General features: G+C 34.9%; 1 protein-coding gene across 6 annotated transcripts in view; it reads right to left on the bottom strand.

The window, feature by feature from the left end:
- The window catches only part of Pum (pumilio), an 86,986-nt gene that overhangs the window by 10,037 nt on the left and 56,014 nt on the right, over positions 1-20,935 (bottom strand). For 3 of the 6 annotated variants that reach the window (XM_072909247.1, XM_072909246.1, XM_072909251.1), the window contains 9 exons: positions 7,280-7,666; positions 5,944-6,184; positions 4,529-4,693; positions 4,377-4,418; positions 2,932-3,051; positions 1,800-2,094; positions 1,116-1,356; positions 376-766; positions 44-212 (listed from right to left, as the gene is read on the bottom strand). In XM_072909247.1, the coding sequence (XP_072765348.1) occupies positions 44-212; positions 376-766; positions 1,116-1,356; positions 1,800-2,094; positions 2,932-3,051; positions 4,377-4,418; positions 4,529-4,693; positions 5,944-6,184; positions 7,280-7,666 (2,051 nt within the window). The remainder of the gene's footprint in view (positions 1-43; positions 213-375; positions 767-1,115; positions 1,357-1,799; positions 2,095-2,931; positions 3,052-4,376; positions 4,419-4,528; positions 4,694-5,943; positions 6,185-7,279; positions 7,667-20,935) is intronic. The other 3 variants (XM_072909248.1, XM_072909249.1, XM_072909250.1) reach the window with 3 other exon arrangements.

Genomic DNA, 20,935 nt, shown 5'->3' with positions numbered 1-20,935 from the left:
TATGTTGTAGTATTTCGTTTCGTATAAAGACTTGCGCACTCACTTGTCATTGAAGCCGCAAACTTCTTCAATCAGTACAGCGCGTTCCTGTCTTGTAGCATGAGTCACACATTTCTCGACTACATTACTCGCGAATTTATGCTGAGATAGAGCGAGTACTTTGCCTCTAACACTGCCGATTAATTGTGCTTTATCTTCTGGCTTTCCGTGCTCTATGAGAAGCAAAAATATATATTTTTATCGCAATGCATAGTGTTATCATCATTTTCAATTTGCATAATAAGATTATTATCTCCTCATTAATGTTATCTGAAAATCAGTCTCTGTTCTATAGCAATTGTATCGAAACAAAAAGAAAGAAAAAAAAATATTTACCAAGTACATGTTGTATGACGTAATTGCCATATTGATCCTGAATGAGTTGGTCTGTAGCGGCATGTAATTCCTGTAGAATTCCTTGCGTTTGTTCGGCAGTGCAATGTTCAAGAATACGTTGAATCACTCGGCAGCCATATGGATGGGTGCTTAAGGAATACACTTGTCCAGCAAATGCACCTATTACGAACTGCAATGCCCGCGGCTCAACGCATTCAATGCACTTTTGAACAACGTGATTCCCATTTTGATCCTTTACGCATTTCAATACGTGTCCATCAAGCTCCCGCACGATCTCTTGCTGTTGTTCCGGTGCGATCGACTCAAGGGCCTTTTGTATTACTCTACAACCGTACATCTGCAGCGCTAACGGTAAGACATGTCCGCGAACCTGAAATAAATAAAAAGATAAAACAAGGGTTTTCACAAAGATATTCTTGACATAATCATTTAAAAAATTATCAGACTATTTTGTACTTCATCATATTGATTCAGATGACACGCAAATTATTTCGTCATATATTGTAAAGTAAGCGAAAGTCATGTGAAATAAGTATATTAATAATAATAGTAATGGGGCATTTTATTAATAATAGAGCATTTTATTGGTGGCCTGGCTACTTCGAAAGCTATCTTTAAATGCGTTACTTTGGCATATTCTATAGAAAAAGTTAGGTTAAATTACATTAAATTAATTTTCATGATTAAAATAATTTCTTTTCACGTAAAAATAATTTTACCTTTTGAGCGAGAGTCGATTTCTGTTCTGGTGTGCCGTATTCAAAGAATTTCTGAATTACATAATTTCCAAAGACGTCTGTCATGAGGGAATATGCAGAAGAAAGTATTTCTTGAAATACGAGTTGTTTCTCATTGGCCGAAGCTCGCTCCAATTTCTGCTGAATGAATCTCGAGCCATGTTGATCTTGACTGAATTCAACTATATGATTAGCTAAATCACGTAACTGAAGACTCGGAAACCTAAGAAGAAGCACATTTAATTTATTAGCCCATTGTTCAGTTAATACTGTACTATAATGAATGCTATTTGATAGTGACATTAAAAGAAAGAAATTATGTAATTTATTTATTTCTTTCTTATAATGTACATGGAATTACATTTCGCGTACGAATATTTGATAGAATTTGAAACAATATTAAGAACTTTATTTTTCTATTACATAAATGGTTACATATATTCTAATCAAGTGTCATAAATTCTGTGCTAAGAAAAGAAAAAATAAATCATTTAAGAATAATCAAAAGGTCTCTTTCGTATAATTTTATCAATTTATTCTATCAATCATAAGTTATAGCGCATTCAAAAACTAACGTATTTCAATGTATATTAAAAATGTGACAATTATAATTTAGCATTGATGTTATGATTAAAGGCCTTAAGTAATATCATAAATTTTACTAACCGATTATTTCGAAAATCTTCCAACAGTCGAGATCGTCCTCCGGCATTTTTGTCACTGATATTGGCGGCACCTCCGCGACCAGGTTTACCCACAAGATTGGGAAACAGAGAGCTACTAGAACCGAACACTCCATTTGCTGTCAAAGCGGGAACCGCGCTAGCGCGGAACTTGGCTTCAGCACCGGGAGCCGCTGATACTCGACTGGCTCCTCCAACAAGACCACCCAGAGATCCGCCTAAGGTCGGTGGCGGTGTTAATGACAATCCTAAAGGACTTGGTGACGCGGTAACTGTACCTGCGTAATAAATCAAATATATATATTAAAAAAACAAATTATCAAACACAAAATAAGAATATTTCTCATATTTAAATGTCTATTTAATATTATAAATATATCCTGAAACTATATAAATCGCATATTACGAAAATACTTAGGTTGTACTTATGTACGCGCTTTATTTAGCTACTTTGTGTTTCAAGTATCTGTATCTACAGAATTAAGAGAATATTTCTTATTTCGCTGATGATTAAAAGTAATAATGCTCTGTACATATTTAATTTTTTTTAATAGAAGCAATGTACAATGTATAAAAAGACTAAATCTAATCGCACAGCGTGTTAAAATGTTATATGAATTACAACAATGGTATGGACTGATCGCTCTAAACCGTTCTTGCTGGCACTTATTCATTTTTCCATCAAGACGAGTCTCGAGCATCAGAACGCAATATAACGTCGGGGTCAATTTTAGAAAGTAGAGTAGTGTTGTTACCATAGCCGAGTTATGTATATAAAAAGCACGTGTACAAATGAAAATTACGATATATTATAGACACAATGTACAACGTAGGTAAAATCGAGCGTCTATGGCGATTCCGAGATGTCTTACAGCTGTGAATAGGCATTTAAAGCGACATAATCTTCGAAAATATCTTATTGCTGTACATTACAAAAAAAAGTTTTTAATTTTAACGAAAAAAAAAAACAATATAGTAAAGATAATGATTCTTCAACTCTTGTTATCGTTAGTTCTTCATGTTTTCATACAACGAGAATATTTGCAAACTTATCACTTTAGATGCCCCACATCCTGTGTCAGAATACATTTCACACACAACAAAGCGATCCTTACCGAGGGCGCCGTAACTCTGAGGCCACTTCGCCCGGCTATATTCCAAGCTTGGACTGAAGGCTGAAGTATTTCTATCAAAGGAATCTCGTCTGCCGGTCGAAGACGCACCGAGGCCTAAACCTGCACACAAGACGGACACCGTCATCTTAACACGGGGTGCTCGAGGTCGACCGATATCGAGCATGTTGAAAGACTTGATAATATCGAACGGATTACGATAATCAACAAATCGGCACAAACGCTCTACTGAGAAAAGCGCGTGACTGAGAGAGGGTTGATTATGTTTAACATGAAAGTACAAATCAATTAGGTTATATGAAGCATGCAAAAACACCTTAAATTGTTTTATTTTTGTACATGAATGTCCGTACACCACCAATGTAGAGAGCCGAAAGGAATTCTCTGGTTCCAGGAAAAAAAGCACTCGAGTTGAAAAAAAACTTAAAATATTTCAAGATGGTTTTCTTTTAATATTGTGTAATAAAATATATATAAAATATATGTGCATCTCTCTTTCTCTTCGTACAGATTTTTACATAGTTTCCTACCATATATATATATATATATATATATATATATATATATATATATATATATATATATTCTGCGACTATTGACAAATAGTTACAGTATTCAGTACCGGTCAAAAATATTGCATAACTTATAGAAACAGAGAATTCGTTACTTCAAAGAAAATAAAAACATGTATAAATATTATTAACTTATACTTTATTACTGTTTTTATGCTTTAATATCGTAAAAATTAACAATTGCAACAAAAATAATAACAAAAATATTAAATTTTGATTCTTTAAAATAGCCTCTTGCTTGGCCCTCTCAATTATCGAATCTTAATCCGATAGAATTATAGTGACATGAATTTGATAGAAACGTAAGAAAAATTAGATTAATAAAAAATAATTGTGGAAATATTTGCAATTAACAAACGGTAACAATTTTAAAAAATAAAAAATTAAATATTTCTATTATTATTTGTTATAACTTTTTACTTTTAATTAATAATTTTTAATTTTGCTATTAAAGCAATAATAAAATAATAAAATATAATTTAATAATATTAATATACGTTTTTGTTCATTAAAGTAACAGCTTTCCTATTTTCTATGAGTGATGTAAAATACTTTTGACCAGTAGTATGTATGCAGTGACCCAAATTTTTCTTCCTTTCCTGTCTTTCACTTAATCATTTAATGCGCATACTTGTTTTTCATACAAGCACATACTTACTTTGTATTTCTTGAAAAATGTGACCCATGCCTTTGAAAGTTATCACTGTTATACTAATTTATATTGTATATACAAAAAATTGAAAAGTTTATATTTTTAATCCACATTAAAAAAAAAATGGAAATTATTTGTTACAAACTTATAGGAAGCTTCGTTTTACATGCAATCTCTATTTTAAAAAAATATATTATACAAACTTGGATTAAGATAAGTCGGAGTTGGAAAGAGATCCGCGTGCTCTAAGGGATTGAAGAAGATCGTCAGTTTCCTAGAGAATAGCAAGAATTCTCCGAGAGCACACGAGAGCGATGCCCAAGGAAAATCCAGAAAGATCATGACGATGATATACCTGTATTCTGTAGTTGGGCAGGTGAGCCCAATGCCCCGAGCGGGGAATTGCCGTATCCTAGAGCCGCTAAACCCGCGGCAAGTCCCGAGCCTTGCTGTTGCGCCTGTTGCACCGCAACCGCCTGGGCTTGCGCGACCACTGCTGCTGCGCTGCACGCCGCCAGACCTGCACCAAAAGCCCGCGAAACCCATACGCGCTTTCTTAGTCGTCGTAAGTGTGATTAGCGTATGTTATATTGAACCTTACACCGTCTACAGTGAGAAAGCCTAGCTGTAATACACATCAACGCCGCTTGCAATCGCGTGTCCGCAGTCGGAGATGTAGATAGGATAGATTACCCTCTGGCCCGGAAAAAAATACAATTTCGGTGGTCGTTGCGTGTGAAACAGTTCGACTTTCGTATCAGGATCACGATTATATCGCGAGTTATACATATTTCCGAGAGAAAGATTATCAGAAGAAATTAATTATTCCATATTCTTTCGTGATTTAGTTATTCATTATTCTTTTGTGATAAGAAGCTGTGATTTATTACATTTGTATTGATATTACGTAATCTTTTCTGATTATACATAGAAAATTTAAAGGCAGAGGAAAAAAAGGAAAAAGTATCTTTATTCAGTTTCATTCTGAATATTACATTTAAATGGCAATAACCATTTTTCTCTTCTACATTAAAAATTAGTATTTTTTTCTCTAACAATTTAGAATATCTTTTTTATAACAATATATGACTTAAATTATAAAATATGATACGAATTCTCTAGTTTCCACATATTCATTTTCGAGTAAAAAAATTTCAAAATGTGATATAGAAAAATCGTGATATATATAATAATCCACTAGATGTTTAATTTATAAAAATTTTTTAGTTTTAAAAACTTTAAATTTTTGAAATCTAACACTTCATATATGCAACGACCTAATAAAATATTATTCCCATTATTAGGCAAAAATCCTTTTGTTTAGTGAGTTTATCAGGGTACCACTATATCTTATACACCGATCTACGACACGCGAACCTAATCAATAATATTTCTTTTTTCTTCTTTTAGTCACAATGTTACAGTGTGTCGTGACGTGTGTTTTATGAGTATTTACAGGAAACAGACGAGTTAACCGAAACGAGGAAAACGAAAAAAACGTTGGCACGGTTACTATCATAATCGGACAACGTTCTTATAACACACGGTCATGCATTACACACGTATTACGACGAGGGAAAAGGACAGAGAGAAAGAGACAGAGACAGAGAAAAAGAGAGAGAGAGAGAGAGAGAGAGGGAGAGAGAGAAAGAGAGAGAAAGAGAGAGATCTTTACAAAATGTTACATACACGATTTTACAGAATTTCTTACAAGTATGTTTACAAGGAGAACAGAAGTGCCAAAGACTAAGAGATTCCCGTTAGACTCACCTAGACATTCGCCGGGCGTAGCGTTGCTGTGAGACGTTGGGGTCGGCTGGGAATATAGATTCGGCGGCGGCGGTGCTGGTGGACCTGGTGGAGGCTGAGATGGGGCTCTGTTCACGAGAACTGGCGCGGGGCTAACTAATCTCATGGGAGTTGCTGCTGAACTTAAACCGCGAACGCCTCCCATGACAATGGAACCGTTCTGATCGTAATAAGCTGGTATCACCTGATACTGACCTTGAACCTATAAAATAATTTAATTATTGCATCATGTTAATTATATTATAGAAAAAACTTTTATTAAAAGAATTGATAATACAATTCTCGGAATAATAAATCTTAAAATTAAAAACATTTAATTCAAAAGAAGCAAACAACAATGATTAAAGCAATTCTTGTAGTTTTCATAAAAACAAATTATATTGTGTCGAAATTTTTATTTTCATAGATGAAGAATTGATTTTGTGACTTTTCAGAAAAAATGTGAAAATCTTATGGAAATGTAAACGTTTTCAATTTAAATCGCAAATATTTTTTGTTTGTATTACTTTTGTTTTTTTATTGCACCGCACATAAATACACACAATAGATGTAACTCGCCAAATTGAACGTTTAATTTTATAAGTCGAGAATACATTTCGGTATCTCGCATATTCTCGCACTGTTTCACTTGTCACTGTAACAAAATATTTGGCTAGATTAAGAAGGACAATGTGGCAGCTTCTAATTGGCACAATATGCGCTTCTCATCGTACGTCAAGCACAGAGAGAAAACAGGTATCATCGGTTACTCGCGACACACAGGCGGCAATACAAGAGAGAAAATAGCTATTACAGGATTAGAAACACACCTAATTCGTGGTACGCGCTAATTCGTGAGCTCTCTATTTTACCGTGTCTAAATTTAGCTCCTTTATTTAATGGTCATGGTTCACGCATAATCGCCATACTCTCATGCGGCTCGATTTATTTCGAAACACGTGCGCAGAGGCGAGCACGCCCAGGAAATTCATTATTGTGTGTTTGTTAAAAAAAAAAAAAAAAAAAAAAAAGGGAGATTCTCCGTTAAAAATCTTACCAAAAATAAAATTATTTTAAAATAGAATTTTTATTTAAAAAATTTTTAAAATTTTTAAATTTGTATATGTATATAATTTTTTTTTTAATTTACATTGATGTTCCCCGAAAAAAAGATTTTACAATAGTAATTTCTTTATAAGGCAGAGACGGTAGAATATATCCTTTCTATATTTTTATAGTTTTACATACATAATTTATTAAAACCTTTTTCTCATTTTCTCCACATATTTATAATTAGTAGCATGTATAATTAGCTCACCGTTTGTGCCAGATTGTTCGCAGTGTCCTGCGCGGCAGCAGCTGCAGCTGCTGCCGAAGAGGGCGTAAGTGGTCGCCGGGGTGGTGGCGGAGCAGCCGCTTGGGGTGGTGCCTGCGGGAGTAATCCGGCCGGATAGACCCAGGGTCCGACTCCATAATATTGCGGTACAACTGGTGGCGGTGCGCCGGCTATCAATGCCCCTACGTAAGGTTCCTGACCGCTGATAACGGTATAGGGGGCCGTAGGGAAATTCTGCTGCTGCTGTTGTTGCTGTTGCTGTTGAGCCTGAGATGCGGCCAAGTACTGTTGCTGCTGTTGTTGCTGCTGCTGCTGAAGCAGTTGTAGTTGCTGTGGTGTCGCGCCTTGCGGTTGACTGCGAAATAGTTGCTGTAAAAAGAATAAAAGAAAGATACATGAGTTACGTGACGTGGAAAGATTTCTTTATTGATAATGTTAATAATATTCTTCATTAGATAATTCTTCGGATAATAAAAGAAACAATAATACATTTTATGAATTTTATATTTAATAAGATAAAAGTAATTGATTATTTTTGCAATTCCGTTTTTTATTAAAAAACATAAATAAATAAACAAATACATCTGTAATATTTTCAAACATTGCTAGTTAAAGACAACCTGATGATAATTTCGAGATTCTGCTCAAAATGTACATAATTATGATTCTACTTTTTATAGAAATATGCAATAAATACATAAATTAATTTTAATTTTTGGCGTATTAATTAATTAAAATTAAGTAAAAAACAAAATCTCTATCGTTAACAAATCTTTGATAACATATTGTGATTGATCGTTTTCGAAAACGTTATTACGATTCATTTTCAAGAATTTTCAGAACAACTAATACCATGGTATCTGGTGAAATATCTAATTTGCTGTGTGGAACACCGTATACATAAGATTTTATAACGCGCAAATTGCGCTGGCAAAACGGCCTTTTGGGCCTTCATGGCTCGATGACGACATCGTATTACGAAGATAATCGGCCGCGCCGAAGGTTTTCAGTACCGAGGATCAAGGTCGAAGGCAGGTAGTGCCACCGCCGCCTGAAAGCAGCGCGAAAGACGAGACTCGCTGTTAAAGTCGAGGAAGACAACCGAGACCTCCTCTTCTCCGGTTGGTGGTCGGCCTAGGTCGACGACCCCCGCGGACATTCACCGACATGCGTTCGCCTCTTCTGTAGTTACCGGATCGGTGAGATCGCGCCGTGGACTTCTTAATTGACCGACAAACATGCCGTGATTCGGCGCAGCGCAACGCGATGTAGAATAAAATATACGGAAGCACGAGGCAAGTAGTAGTAAATGGTATTAACGCACAGAGAGAAAGAGAGAGAGAGAGAGAGAGAGAAAAAGAAACAGAAATTTTATTCTTATTTAATAGAGACGTGTATAAATCTTATTCGCTATTTATTTCTTCACATGATTCTCCAGAGTTCGAAAACTCATCTCAGCGTGACGAAGTATAAAATTAATTTCGTATAAATTCTTGCTTTTTAATTATTTTTTTTTTTTTTTTTTTTTTAGAAAAAATAAAACAAATAAATTTGAGATATCTCACACGTACAATTAAAATGATTAGACTAATGAACACAGTTGTCATATAAATTCTTGTTATACGAATTAAAAACTTAGGTGTGTTAATGATTGATAAATTTATTAACATTATCCGCCCGAGTTTCTTTGACCTTCTAACTTACGAAAGGTAGAAAATTAAATAGGAACATCGACCGAACGGCTGATTTCTTGCACGAAGCGTTGAAAACTTAAACCGTACACACGATACGCTCCAACCCTAAGAGGTAACGATGCGTTTCGGGTATTAACCTCTTCCGGAAACGACTCGAGCTTGAGTCAAGGCCATAGATACACTTGACCGTTGTTCTGTGCCCGTAGTCACGAAAGAGGACTCTTCTATTTTCATTAATGAATATTAATAGTAACGTTTTAATTTATTAGCAGTGCGCATGTTGTATAGCACATTCGAATACAATTATCATAGGCAAATATATCCTGAAGCTATCGCTAAATTATCTCATAATTAATGTGCTAATTATTACTGACATCTAATGCAGAATTCATATTTTAAGTGAAATATGCTATTTACTTGCAATTTTGAGAAAAAATAAACGAGAAACATAATCACTCATCTTCTCATTTATCAGTTCTACATCAATTTTAACATATCTTAAAAAAAAATTTTATCTAGAAAAATACGGTATGATAAGAAACATTACATTGTAAAATATACGAGATGTAAACTCATTAAGGTCAGACGTATAGTTTTTTTTTTTTCATCCAAACGCTAAACCATTAATCAAAGAAGCATCATCGATCGAGACTTTACTGATATGACATTGAAGGATCATAAGACGATGCTAACAGTATATCTCGTCCTGGCGAGTCTGTGTTTATCTCATCTCTATTTGTTTAATGAAATCGTAATCTTATCGTTCGAATGACCAGTGCGAAGCTCGAGATCATTTTTCTCGGAGCTGACAAAGAGTGAAACACTTTCTTCCTGGATCACGACGTTGCGTCTTTCATTCTAATAATTATTTATTTGATGCAATTTATTACGAAACAGTTGTGATCACTAAAAAAATAATGCTGATCAACTCCCTGAAGTTTTAATAATATTACGAGTTTTTTTTTTCATTTTATTAGCGTGTTAATATCTTATTTCCAAAACTGATATTTATTCTATTTTTATCAGCTTAGTTCGATATTGCGATCGGTCATAAATTTGTCGCTTTACTTTGGACGATTTTGATCTATATTAATAGTCGCAACAATGTCCGTTTCTGGGAGATGAAAATTTTATTATGAGTAAAAATCGACATTTTAATAATAATCGTCATTTGAGTTTGAAATAAAGATAGCTTTTTATTTGATTTAAATAAAACCTGAAATAATAGCTTTATATTTGAGCCCTTTTTAGCGTCATTTTCGGGAAATGAACAAACCGAAATAAATATTCTAATAGAAATTACAGTGATTTTGCATAAAAATGGCAGAGCTCGCGACATGTCAGAGAGGAAAAAAAGGAGAGAAACTGGGTGAAGCATGTCATATCGGAGAGAAATAGTCGATTTTGGACGGAGAGAGAAACAATGGCGCGATGCATTGTCGTGGGTGAGAAAGGAGATGAGTTACACTCCTGGAAATGTGAGTGATTGTTGAATACGTAAGGCTTCCGCCGACGGCTTACAAATTGGAGGCCGACAATACGGAACCTGATTCTTCCTGCCGTTAAAAATACCCGTCGCGATTATCGTCGCATTTTTCGAGAACGCTTTAACGAAGGTAAACGGATCATTGCATTCTTAATTACAACTCCCTGTCGACGTATTACGAAAATTTTTATCGCTTAAGCGATTTTCAAGAGTTGGAAGTATTTTTTACACAAATATTTTCTCACCACATTTTTTTCAAAATTAATTCCGAGTTTTTCAGAGATAAATCGCGCGGGATTGCAAGGACACAAGAGTAATATCATTTAAATTAAATGTGATTTATGGTGCAGTTATGGTATAAAATTGATTCACAAAAAGTTCAAAAATATCATAAGTCATTTTAATAAAATAAATATTCTTATATAATAATAAAAAATAAAATTTTTAAAAATAAATTTATTATAAATTTAAAAGGAGGAAATGTGAGAGTAGGATAAATGTTAAGTCAACAAATTATGTAACAAAATATTGTAACAAATATTTGATCGGTTTTCATGTAAATAAATAAAAAAAAATAATTTTTTACAAAAAAAGTTACATGTATATAAGTTTTCGATTAATAATTGTTATTCTCAGAGTAACTGAAAAACAACTCTGAGCGTAGTCAGCAACATACCGCAAGGTGCGAATCACACATTAAATGATATTCGACTTGAAGCCCTTAGCAACTGACAGCGCATTGAAAGTGTACGTCATTAATTTTAATAGACGCCAGGTTTGCTGCGAAGGATTTTCCAAGCGAAAGAATCGTTGTAGATTACGTAGTCAGAGAACGGAGACAGAGAGAGAGAGAGAGAGAGAGAGACAGAGACAGAGAAAATCAATTAAATATATATATATAAATTCCTCGTTGCACTATCAAAGTATCATTGTCCTGTGATAATGAATAGACTACCGACTTTTCTCCTGTACTCATCAGTATCCGGGACAGACTTTCACTGATCTACGATAGTTTGCTTGTTACCCTTGTTAAATCACTATTCGCACTCTCTTTCAGAGAGTGCAAGGAAATTGTATTATGTCGAACACGCGTTGGTGTTTCCGCGATTTTTTTTATTGTCACACGGTCACGCGAGCTTTTTCTTTTATCAACTGTGAAATTTTATTTTATACCACAGAATTCTGAAAAAGAACAAAAGATATTTTTAAGGTAGCCTTCATATAAAGAACTTTTTCAGGCTGAATCGACCAATTTTCAATCTTTTCAATTTCACCTCATCGATGACACTTTTTGTGTCCTTTTTTTTAAATTTTATTTAATTCCTCTTACACTGCTTGTTATCGATGCAAATAAAAAGTAAGGCAATTATAACGCTGTTTTTATGCTGAAATGCAAAAACAGTTTTTCGTCAAGAGATCTAGTAGGAGTCAGCAAATTGGCTTTTAATTAGCGAAAAAGCGTAATGCGATCGATGATATAAGAAGGATTAGAAAAGAGATATTCCGCGTTGCTAAATTCCTCGCGAACCATCCGCGGAAACGAGTTTGAGAATGACGAAGGTTCAATGACCTTCTCTCTGTGCGCGCCTTCGTCGCGCGTTTGCCTTTCATAACCGTGTGCTTTAATATTTATCACCGGTTCATCCATCGTCGCTCATGTATATCTCGGGAACGCCGAACGATTCGATTCCGATTCGGCTATCGATTCGCTTTCCATTTGACAATCTTTATCGCTAGGCGATACGTCCCCATTTCTCAAATAAAAAAAAATCGTACAATTTGTTACGAATAAAATAAATTAATTTTTTTTTTTTTTTTTTTTTTACGGTATATAATTTTCTTTTAAATTTCACAAATATATTAATTTTCCATAACTTTATGCTTTCCCATTTCGTTTTAAAATTACAGATTTAAAAAATCATCGGTTTAAATTATTCAATAACCAACAGAGTTTTTTTATTTAAAAATTATTTAATCAAGCTTATTTACTGACTTACTTTTTCTCATTAGTTAATAGCAATGCTAGTGCGCTTGTAAAAAAAAGAAATCGTAAATCACGCTTCAGTCGGGAGATCTAGTTCATCAACGCTCCATATAATAGAGTGTCACAGTTATTCAGAGATAGGGTCATCAACAGCGAGCACATAATACAGGTATTGTCACTAATCTCGTATCCGACTACGTATCCGTCGTATTATCTTATCGCGTTGCATTGTCACAATCGCGAAAATTAGTAATAATAAAGCGGATGTTCCGCGTGCAACATAGATCGTGATAAAATGACCGTTAATTTAATAATAATAAATATTGTACAACAACATTTTATATTTAATGTAAACTATTTTTTATATATCACATTATATATCTAATTTTGGATAGAAACAAAATATATATAACTAGATATGCGTGTGTGTATATATTTACATAAATCCGGTATTATTACATTATTGAAAAAAATAACGTGTTTTAATGTTCAATATTTATTAATAAAACAAAGTATTAATATTTCTTTTCTCTAATGCAAAGATTAATTTTTTTAAAATTAATTTCTTTCTTCATAGAAAATATTGAATCTGCAACAGTGCTAATCTGTCTTAAAAATAAATGTGTCGAAGATACTTTTGAATAAAATATTACTCTCTATCACTACAACGTACTACTTGTGACGGTTTCGTATTAAAATCAATAGTTGGCACACAAAATATACAGTATAATACATATAACGAAATCTGTATTTAGTTCTAATTCAGCATCGCGGAAAGTTCCGCTGACATATAGCTCGTCCCGTGCATATTACGACTCGCAGCAGACACATAAATGTTTCACCGCCATTCATTCCGAAAACTTTGGTCTAGTGAATGCATGTGTATGTGTGAACGAGAGGACGTGTGTGTGGTGGAAGAACAGTTTGACGCTTGAGAACTATTTAAGTTTATTCGTATGTTACGTTAAGCAATTTATTTCTGTACGCTTGGTACATGTAACCTAACCACTGATATAATCTCTCTATATTGTATAAAAATAAAACATCATCGTCGTCATTCTGCTAACTAATAACATCTCATCCTCGAAAAGTATCGAGTTTAGAAAACGATTGAATTTTGTCCGCCGATATGTAAGAGAATTAATTGAATTCCGTCTTGATTAAAAGAACGGACACATTTGTCACGACATCGTATATCAAGCAATCGTTCGTTCGGAGAACCCAGATGGAGCGCGATATATTCTCGTGGAAGTCGAGTATCCCGTGAAATAAAGGTACAACGACGAGACAAATCGCGGCGAAGCCCGTTACTTCACCGCTTCGGAGCACCGTTAGCTCACCTGGCTACGTGTACGGAATATACAGGGTGCCACGAAGAAAGAGGTCCACGTTTCATCGTACGAGATCTGTCTTCCGTTCTACGATGACGAGAGCATATAACCGATATGATCCGTGTCACTCGATTTTACGATCGTTTGATGTGACAGGGAAACGACATCAAGCCCCTCAATCTACACCTTCCCTCTTACGTCATCCCCTCATTCCGGATGTATCTACGGTACAAGTGTGTAGATTCGCGTTTAAACGCGGTGTCAGCCGAGTTCTCTCATCGTGATGCCTATGTGGCATTGACCTTTGCTTCGACAAATTCATCATCAAATGCTTCAATAATTAAACAATAATAAAATATTAATGATTCGTTATAATGTAATTTTTTCATATCTTTAATATATACATAATATTTTGAATATATATATATATATATATTTAATTGTTATAATATTTTCAAATATTATTCTACTTATCCATAATTTTACTACTTTATATATTTTATATTTATATTTCATTACTCTATTACTAATATATTAAATTTTGTTATTACTGTTATTAATTTATTGTTATTACTCTGTAACAAAGGTCTTGAATTTTATATAATGCTTTGCTTCATCAAAAGTATCATTGTCGTGTAACATATTTGTCACTCTAATTGATTTTACGATTTATGATCATAAAAAACAGAAATAATTGACAATATTATATTTAGGGCGACAATAAGTCTTCTTCTGGCATAAGCGAAGTAATTACTCGTTTCCTCAAGTGTTGGCTTCATAGCTTTGCAAAGTCTCGTGATGAAAGTAATGAGAACGGAGAGGATTCGGGTTGCATTTATCGTGACAAAAAGAGGTCAAGGGTCAAGGTGCATAGTGCACGACAATTTTGAAACGACTTGACACAAATTCTGATCCGAGCAAAATCCATCTCAAGCTTCTCTATTGTCGAGGAGAAGTAGCGAAATTAATCTGAGTATAATTAATAAAACTTTGTTCAATTTAAATCACTTATTACGTTTATTTTTTAATTTATGTATTAACAGTAAGAATCTAATGAACATAATTATTATTCATCAAATATATCCAAGAAATAATCTATCATACTGAAAATAGTTCAAAACACTGGGATTTTATTAATACTTTGTAAATACGATTTCGCGCGCGAAAAAATTGCAAAGGCAAATCTAATTTATGACAAATGTCAAGAAAAAGACTCGGGATTTGACCGAATCACGAACTTCACGGAATCGTTATTCGGTGCATATCGATCGAGATGTTGCCAACTGTGCGCCCGACTATATTACGAACAATAAAAAGCCAATCTACTCGCATTTTTGAAGCGTACAATCTTCTGCACGGAGCGTGCGAGTCGACATCGAGTGAACATCACGAGATTTGTGACGAGTCATCACACCATGCGGCATCGTTTTTACGAGGGTAAATATAGATCGTGTCAAAAAAGCAGTCCGTCATCTACGATATATACTCGTTGCTTTTTATTGTAGAGCTACAATTTATCAGACATCTTCGTTAATCGTTATTTTTGTATGTGTTGTGTGTGTGTGTGTGTGTGGCTCATTAGTTCTCTTCTTTCTGGCGAAACTCTAGAGAATAGAAATCTATTTCATACATACATTAATTTAAATCACATGAGATGACTTCGCTTTTATGGAGTTGATAAATTTCAATGAAGAAAATTCGATTTTCTTTTAATAGAATTAATTTATGGAATAATTTCATAACTGATTACATATAAATATTATATGTGAAATTTAATTTTTTCCTATCTATATATATATATATATATATATAATATTCTTTATATATTTTACATGTAAGATCTATATAATTCATATAAAATTTCATCTATCTATATTTTCCAATAATAATATTCCTAATCATACTTTAATCCTGAATAATTAATTATCCTCTCGTCATACGTGATCCTTTTAGAAAAATCAATATACATTACTTTGTCGCGAAATTACGCTATCGCGAATCAGATTACGTGGCCACAAATCGAATCATTTCCCCGGAGAATAATAATTTTGTTCCCATGGCGCGCGACGAAGAATATTGTTGTGGAACATAGTTGAGCGCCGTTTGCGAAACGGCCGTTCCAGATTACATGTCGCCGGCAGCAGCGAGACGGCGGCAACTTTCTAAGTGCACAGGTTGCGAGCCCGATTCCGTTTCTTTTTCGCGATCCCGCTCGTTAATCGACCGACGCGTTTCACTCGCGATGGAGAACCGCTGAATGTTAAATGCTCCACGATGGAAACCGGTTTTTTCGAAACAGCGCGAACTGATCGATTTGACCCAAGCGATCGATGCACAAACACACCCCCTGCCACCAATTGTACCGTTCTAGCGGACTTTGAATCGGACTTTGATTCGAGAAATCCCGATGATAGATTTAACGAAAAGTGTTGGGCAAAAAAAATCGATGGACGACACTGAAAATTTATATTTTTATCGCCGAGTAAAAACAGTTGGGTATTCGCCAATATTGTTTCATTTGAAACGGTAAAGAATAGATAAAACAACAAGAAAGAAATCGGAGAAAGAATAAATAAATCATCGCGTAAAAGCAAGAAAACGAAACACAAATATTTAGCGATTAATGCTTCGAGCAATTTTCTTAGGAATCATTTTTCTTTCCTTCTTTCTTTTTTGATCGATCTTTCTGTTTCCTCTGTATCCAACTACAGAACCACTGAAACTATCGGAGAAACGATTTGTCTCGACAAGGTTTTTTATCATCATGGATATCGAGAGGTACAAATATCTCCCTTATAATACGTGTACTGTTAGAATGTTCCAATCGATTCGAAAAAATAGTCAAAATCGAGACAACTCGGGGGCAATAAAATTTTGTGCCTGTTATAATTCTTTCAAATGTCCATCGAAAATATATCTTCTTTTTGCTAAATTTTCTCGAGTTTGTTGACGAGTTGATTCAATAATTTTATCGAAATAGCATCATGTCCACAGCATTGAAATTTCTATTAAAATGACGGCAAAATAATATTCACGTAACTCATCTAAGAATAATGGAAGCGACGAACTTTTAAGTATAGACATTGATAATGATTAGAAGTGCAACACGAATAAACGATGTGATGGCTGGCAGTTTCGAGGGAGACGGAGGCAAGGAAAAAAAATTTCCAGAAAAAAATTCCGAGGGAAACTACGTACGTCCACAAGATGTCCATTAACGAGTCAGCCCCGTATCGAGACTTGGAACAATGGTTATTGTCGCCGCCTATATCATCCCTACAGCTGTATAATGACAGAGACGCGTTAGCCTAGTTACGAAATTCAATTAAAATAAACTGTCATCCTCGCGTGCACGTGTCACGCGATCCCCGTCGTGGCTAGGATAAAAAAAGAAAAGACGAGAAAATAAGTATGAAACACACACAGATCTGCGCAAGGGTGGGTGCAGGTCGCGTGATAAGGGTCGCAACAACTGCCACACCTTGATACCAGATATCCTTCTTCGCGGTAGCTTTTAGCCAAATGACGCGGATTTTATTATTGGATAGTCTTTCAGGGGTGCGGCCCAGTTATATCGTCATCCACCTGGCATTAATGCGTCGCGCCACCGCAGCTAAATCGGCAGCCTCGCCTTTCTCGCGTCTTTTTTTCTCTCCCGTCGACAGGACAGCGAAATCTGACAAATAAACTCTTTACACGCGAGAATCTGTTGGAACGATTCACGGACTGATCGGTGCGAATGACCCGAGAGAGATTGTAGATTTCTTACGAGATTATTTATATAACGAGAATTTATTGCAAAGTTATATAAGAAAAAATTTCTGATTTTTTAAGATTTTTTTTTTGATATTTTAAGATAGTAAAAATATATTATCCATTTGTCGCAATATTTCATATTTTTTTAATCACTTTGAATAAGAATTATATCTCAATTCAGGTTCGAATAGTACGTCAAAAATATGTAAAGATACGCAACATCTTTTTAAAAGTCTTTTTTTAAAAATATGCTTCACACGAATCGTCACCAACAATAGACATTGTGTTATCTTCGTGTGAGTCCAAATTCAGCGCAATTATATTGTGTATTGTGTGTATTCAATTCTTGACAAATTAGACAATTGAACTTTCGAGACACCACGTCTAACGAGAACTAAATTTAAATACAGATACATGTTTTTCATTAAACATCGATTAAACATACTCTCTTGTAAGAATCTGTCGAGAATAAGAGAAAACGAACGTTCGACAAATCTTGAAATTCCCACGACTTGAAATTAACACGCTTCGTATATCTTCTTCATCGAATCCATTTAATGAAAATAAATGCATAGAAAATTGCGCAGGAAAGCGTGTCGCGGCACGCAAGAATAAAACACTGAAACGCAAGTAGTTTTATTTGTAAACGTGATTTTTTATTAAACCAATGAATGAAGAAATGAGAAAGTTTAATTCTCTTGCCAAGAAGAAGTCTTTCCAAGTCAATGAACGGAATAAAATAATGAATAAAATGCAAAAAAAATTAGGAAGTATTATCCGGAAGTAATAAAAAAAATCGTGTCGCGTTACGTCAAGCACTAGTATTAATCACTTGACAAAATCGCAAAAATGAATAAAAAAAATAGCTCGCTGATATAAAATAAATCTAAATTCTTGTGACACGTTCTCACGCGTTTTAAAAAAAGTTGACGAAAATGCGCGATTAAAAAATTGAATAAAAACTAAAAAGGAACGAAGAAAAAACACGAAGAACTAAATTACACATTTCCAACGATTAAAAGTAAAAAGCTATATCTTTCTCATCTTAATATTTACGGGGGAAAAAATGCCCCGGAAAACTGTTTCCTCCGTCAAGATTTTCAAGCTAATTATTCTCGGTGACAGACGCGGGGGCGGAGAGCAGACCAATTAATTTTATTAAGGGAACTCGAGTGTCGTAGCGTGGGCGCGCGCGCCGTAATGTTATACGACTACGTATCTTGCAACGCCAATTTTATTAGGCTGTTACCAGAGAAACACTACCCCCGTTCCTCGCTAAAACAATCTGTTTCGTCCTTGCAAACTTTTATATACACAAGACGTATCTTAAACAATCAAGAAGGAGTACATGTTTACCGAAACGAACAAATTAATCGCAATATTCTCCGACGATACGAAAATATTCTCAATATTGAAATGCATTTATTAAAAAGAGAAAACAAAAATAATACGAATTTCAGAAATAATTATTCGAATATTTGATGTTTAGAAATGAAGGAAAAAAGAAAAGTTTAGAACTGCTAAGAATACGTGCTTGCGTATTTTGACGTCATAATTCAAGTACACCCTGTATGCGACACGTGCGATGTACCTATCACCGGCAGGCGATGTGATTCGATTTTTCCAGCAAGAGAGCGCCGAAGTTGTCTCGCGTGGCGATATCAGATTTATCATCCGACCCAGGGCATGTCGATAGATGGATATGTGTAGATGGCCGGGTAGTTGGACGGATAAAAACGAGGTGGAAAAGTTCGGGTTCGCGCGCGTGTAGATCCGCGACGCGATCAATACGCAAGGAAGCGTATTATACGCTAGCCCGCGCGAAGGATCGCACATTTCTCAGATTTATCAATTTAGTCTCCTCGTGACACAGAGGGAGGAGGAAGAGGGTTTGCCGTGATCGTTCTCCTCAATTTGCATCAAGCAGTGCTTCGAAAAGTCTCGCACAAAGTATGCCATTTCGCTTCTTGAATTACGCAAAGCAAATTCGATAAGTTGTTACCAAGTGTTGCGAAAGTGGCACAAGATTTAATTGAAGAATTTGGAGTTATCACAGATTGGTGTCGAACAACATCACGTTGGAGCGAGATAGATACTAATCTCTGTCAAGATGTCGTGAAAATTTCAAACCGGGAACATTTTACTGCACATCCGTTAAATTTATCCTCACAGAATAAAGGATTTTATACGCGCGTCTATCGTTGCGGAAGAATATAAAATAGATACGATACTAAAGAGAGAGAGAGAGAGAGAGAGAGAAGATGAACAACCGTTACGAGAAGATATTGACGTAGCCGGAGGTGTTCAAGAAGAAAAAGGCCGGCCCGGTTGGGGTTGATTTTAATATCCCCCAGGGAAGCGAGAGAAAGAGAGAGAGAGAGAGAGAGAGATACGAGTTGTGGTGGATCTGACCTTTATATGAAATGCTACAACCTTTGTAAGCTCTGATTGCACTTCTTCATGCACGCACCCCACACACCAACACAAACGTATACTCATTATATATACACCTGTGCATATATATATGTCTCGTGTAGCGCATCGCGTATCCATGTCGAGCTCGCATAGATTGTCTTAGCAATGTCCTGACGATGTACGGGGCATTGTTTTCCCATGTTCTTATATTCACACTACCGGGTGCTTTGTTATTAATGATGAGTCTTGTTTAGTGTAAAAATCAAACAAATGTTTTTAAAAAGCTTCAATTTCAAGAAAAATAGGTTTGAAAATTATAAAATCGATAAATTCTCTTCTATTTTTATAGCCCACGCAATTTTTACGAGTATTGTCGACGAGAGTTCGTTTCGAATTGTTGGCACAATTATTAAAGAACGAATAAGTGAAAATACAATATTTTATTTAAGAAAATATAACCCTGTAAATAAATTTCAACAATTTTCGATAGTGTTATAAATCGACGAAAATTCGACACAAATTATAGCAACTATTGGCGGAACACACCAAAAAAAAAAAAAAAAAAAAAAAAATATTTAAACTGATTGAAAGAAAAAATTATTATTGTTATTTATCTTGTGCTATTTTATAACTTTTGAGAACCGAAATTAAAATATTGTTCAACAAACTTTCTCTGTTTCTCTGCGGAAGATTCAAAATATCTTCTTCTCTCACGCAAGCACATCTCAACGCGGTATCTAACAACATGTTGCGCATTCCCACACAACTCTGTGCCGTCGTATGGCAACGGTGCATAAATTCTTTCTCTTTTATATACAGTTGCCAAAAAAAGAAGACGTGAAATAAGCTGTATTTACATTTTCCGCTTCGAATAACGTTCTCCGTCATCTCCGACGCCGATTGACATTACCTTTCGATGCACCCTGTATAAATAGGGCGAACGTATATCACATCTGAGGCTGTATCGCACAT

The sequence above is a fragment of the Anoplolepis gracilipes genome, chromosome 17, assembly GCF_047496725.1.
Source record: "Anoplolepis gracilipes chromosome 17, ASM4749672v1, whole genome shotgun sequence".
Classification (NCBI taxonomy): Eukaryota; Metazoa; Arthropoda; class Insecta; order Hymenoptera; family Formicidae; genus Anoplolepis; species Anoplolepis gracilipes.
The sequence above is the reverse complement of the archived record's forward strand: the minus strand, read 5'-3'. Positions and strand labels throughout refer to the sequence as shown.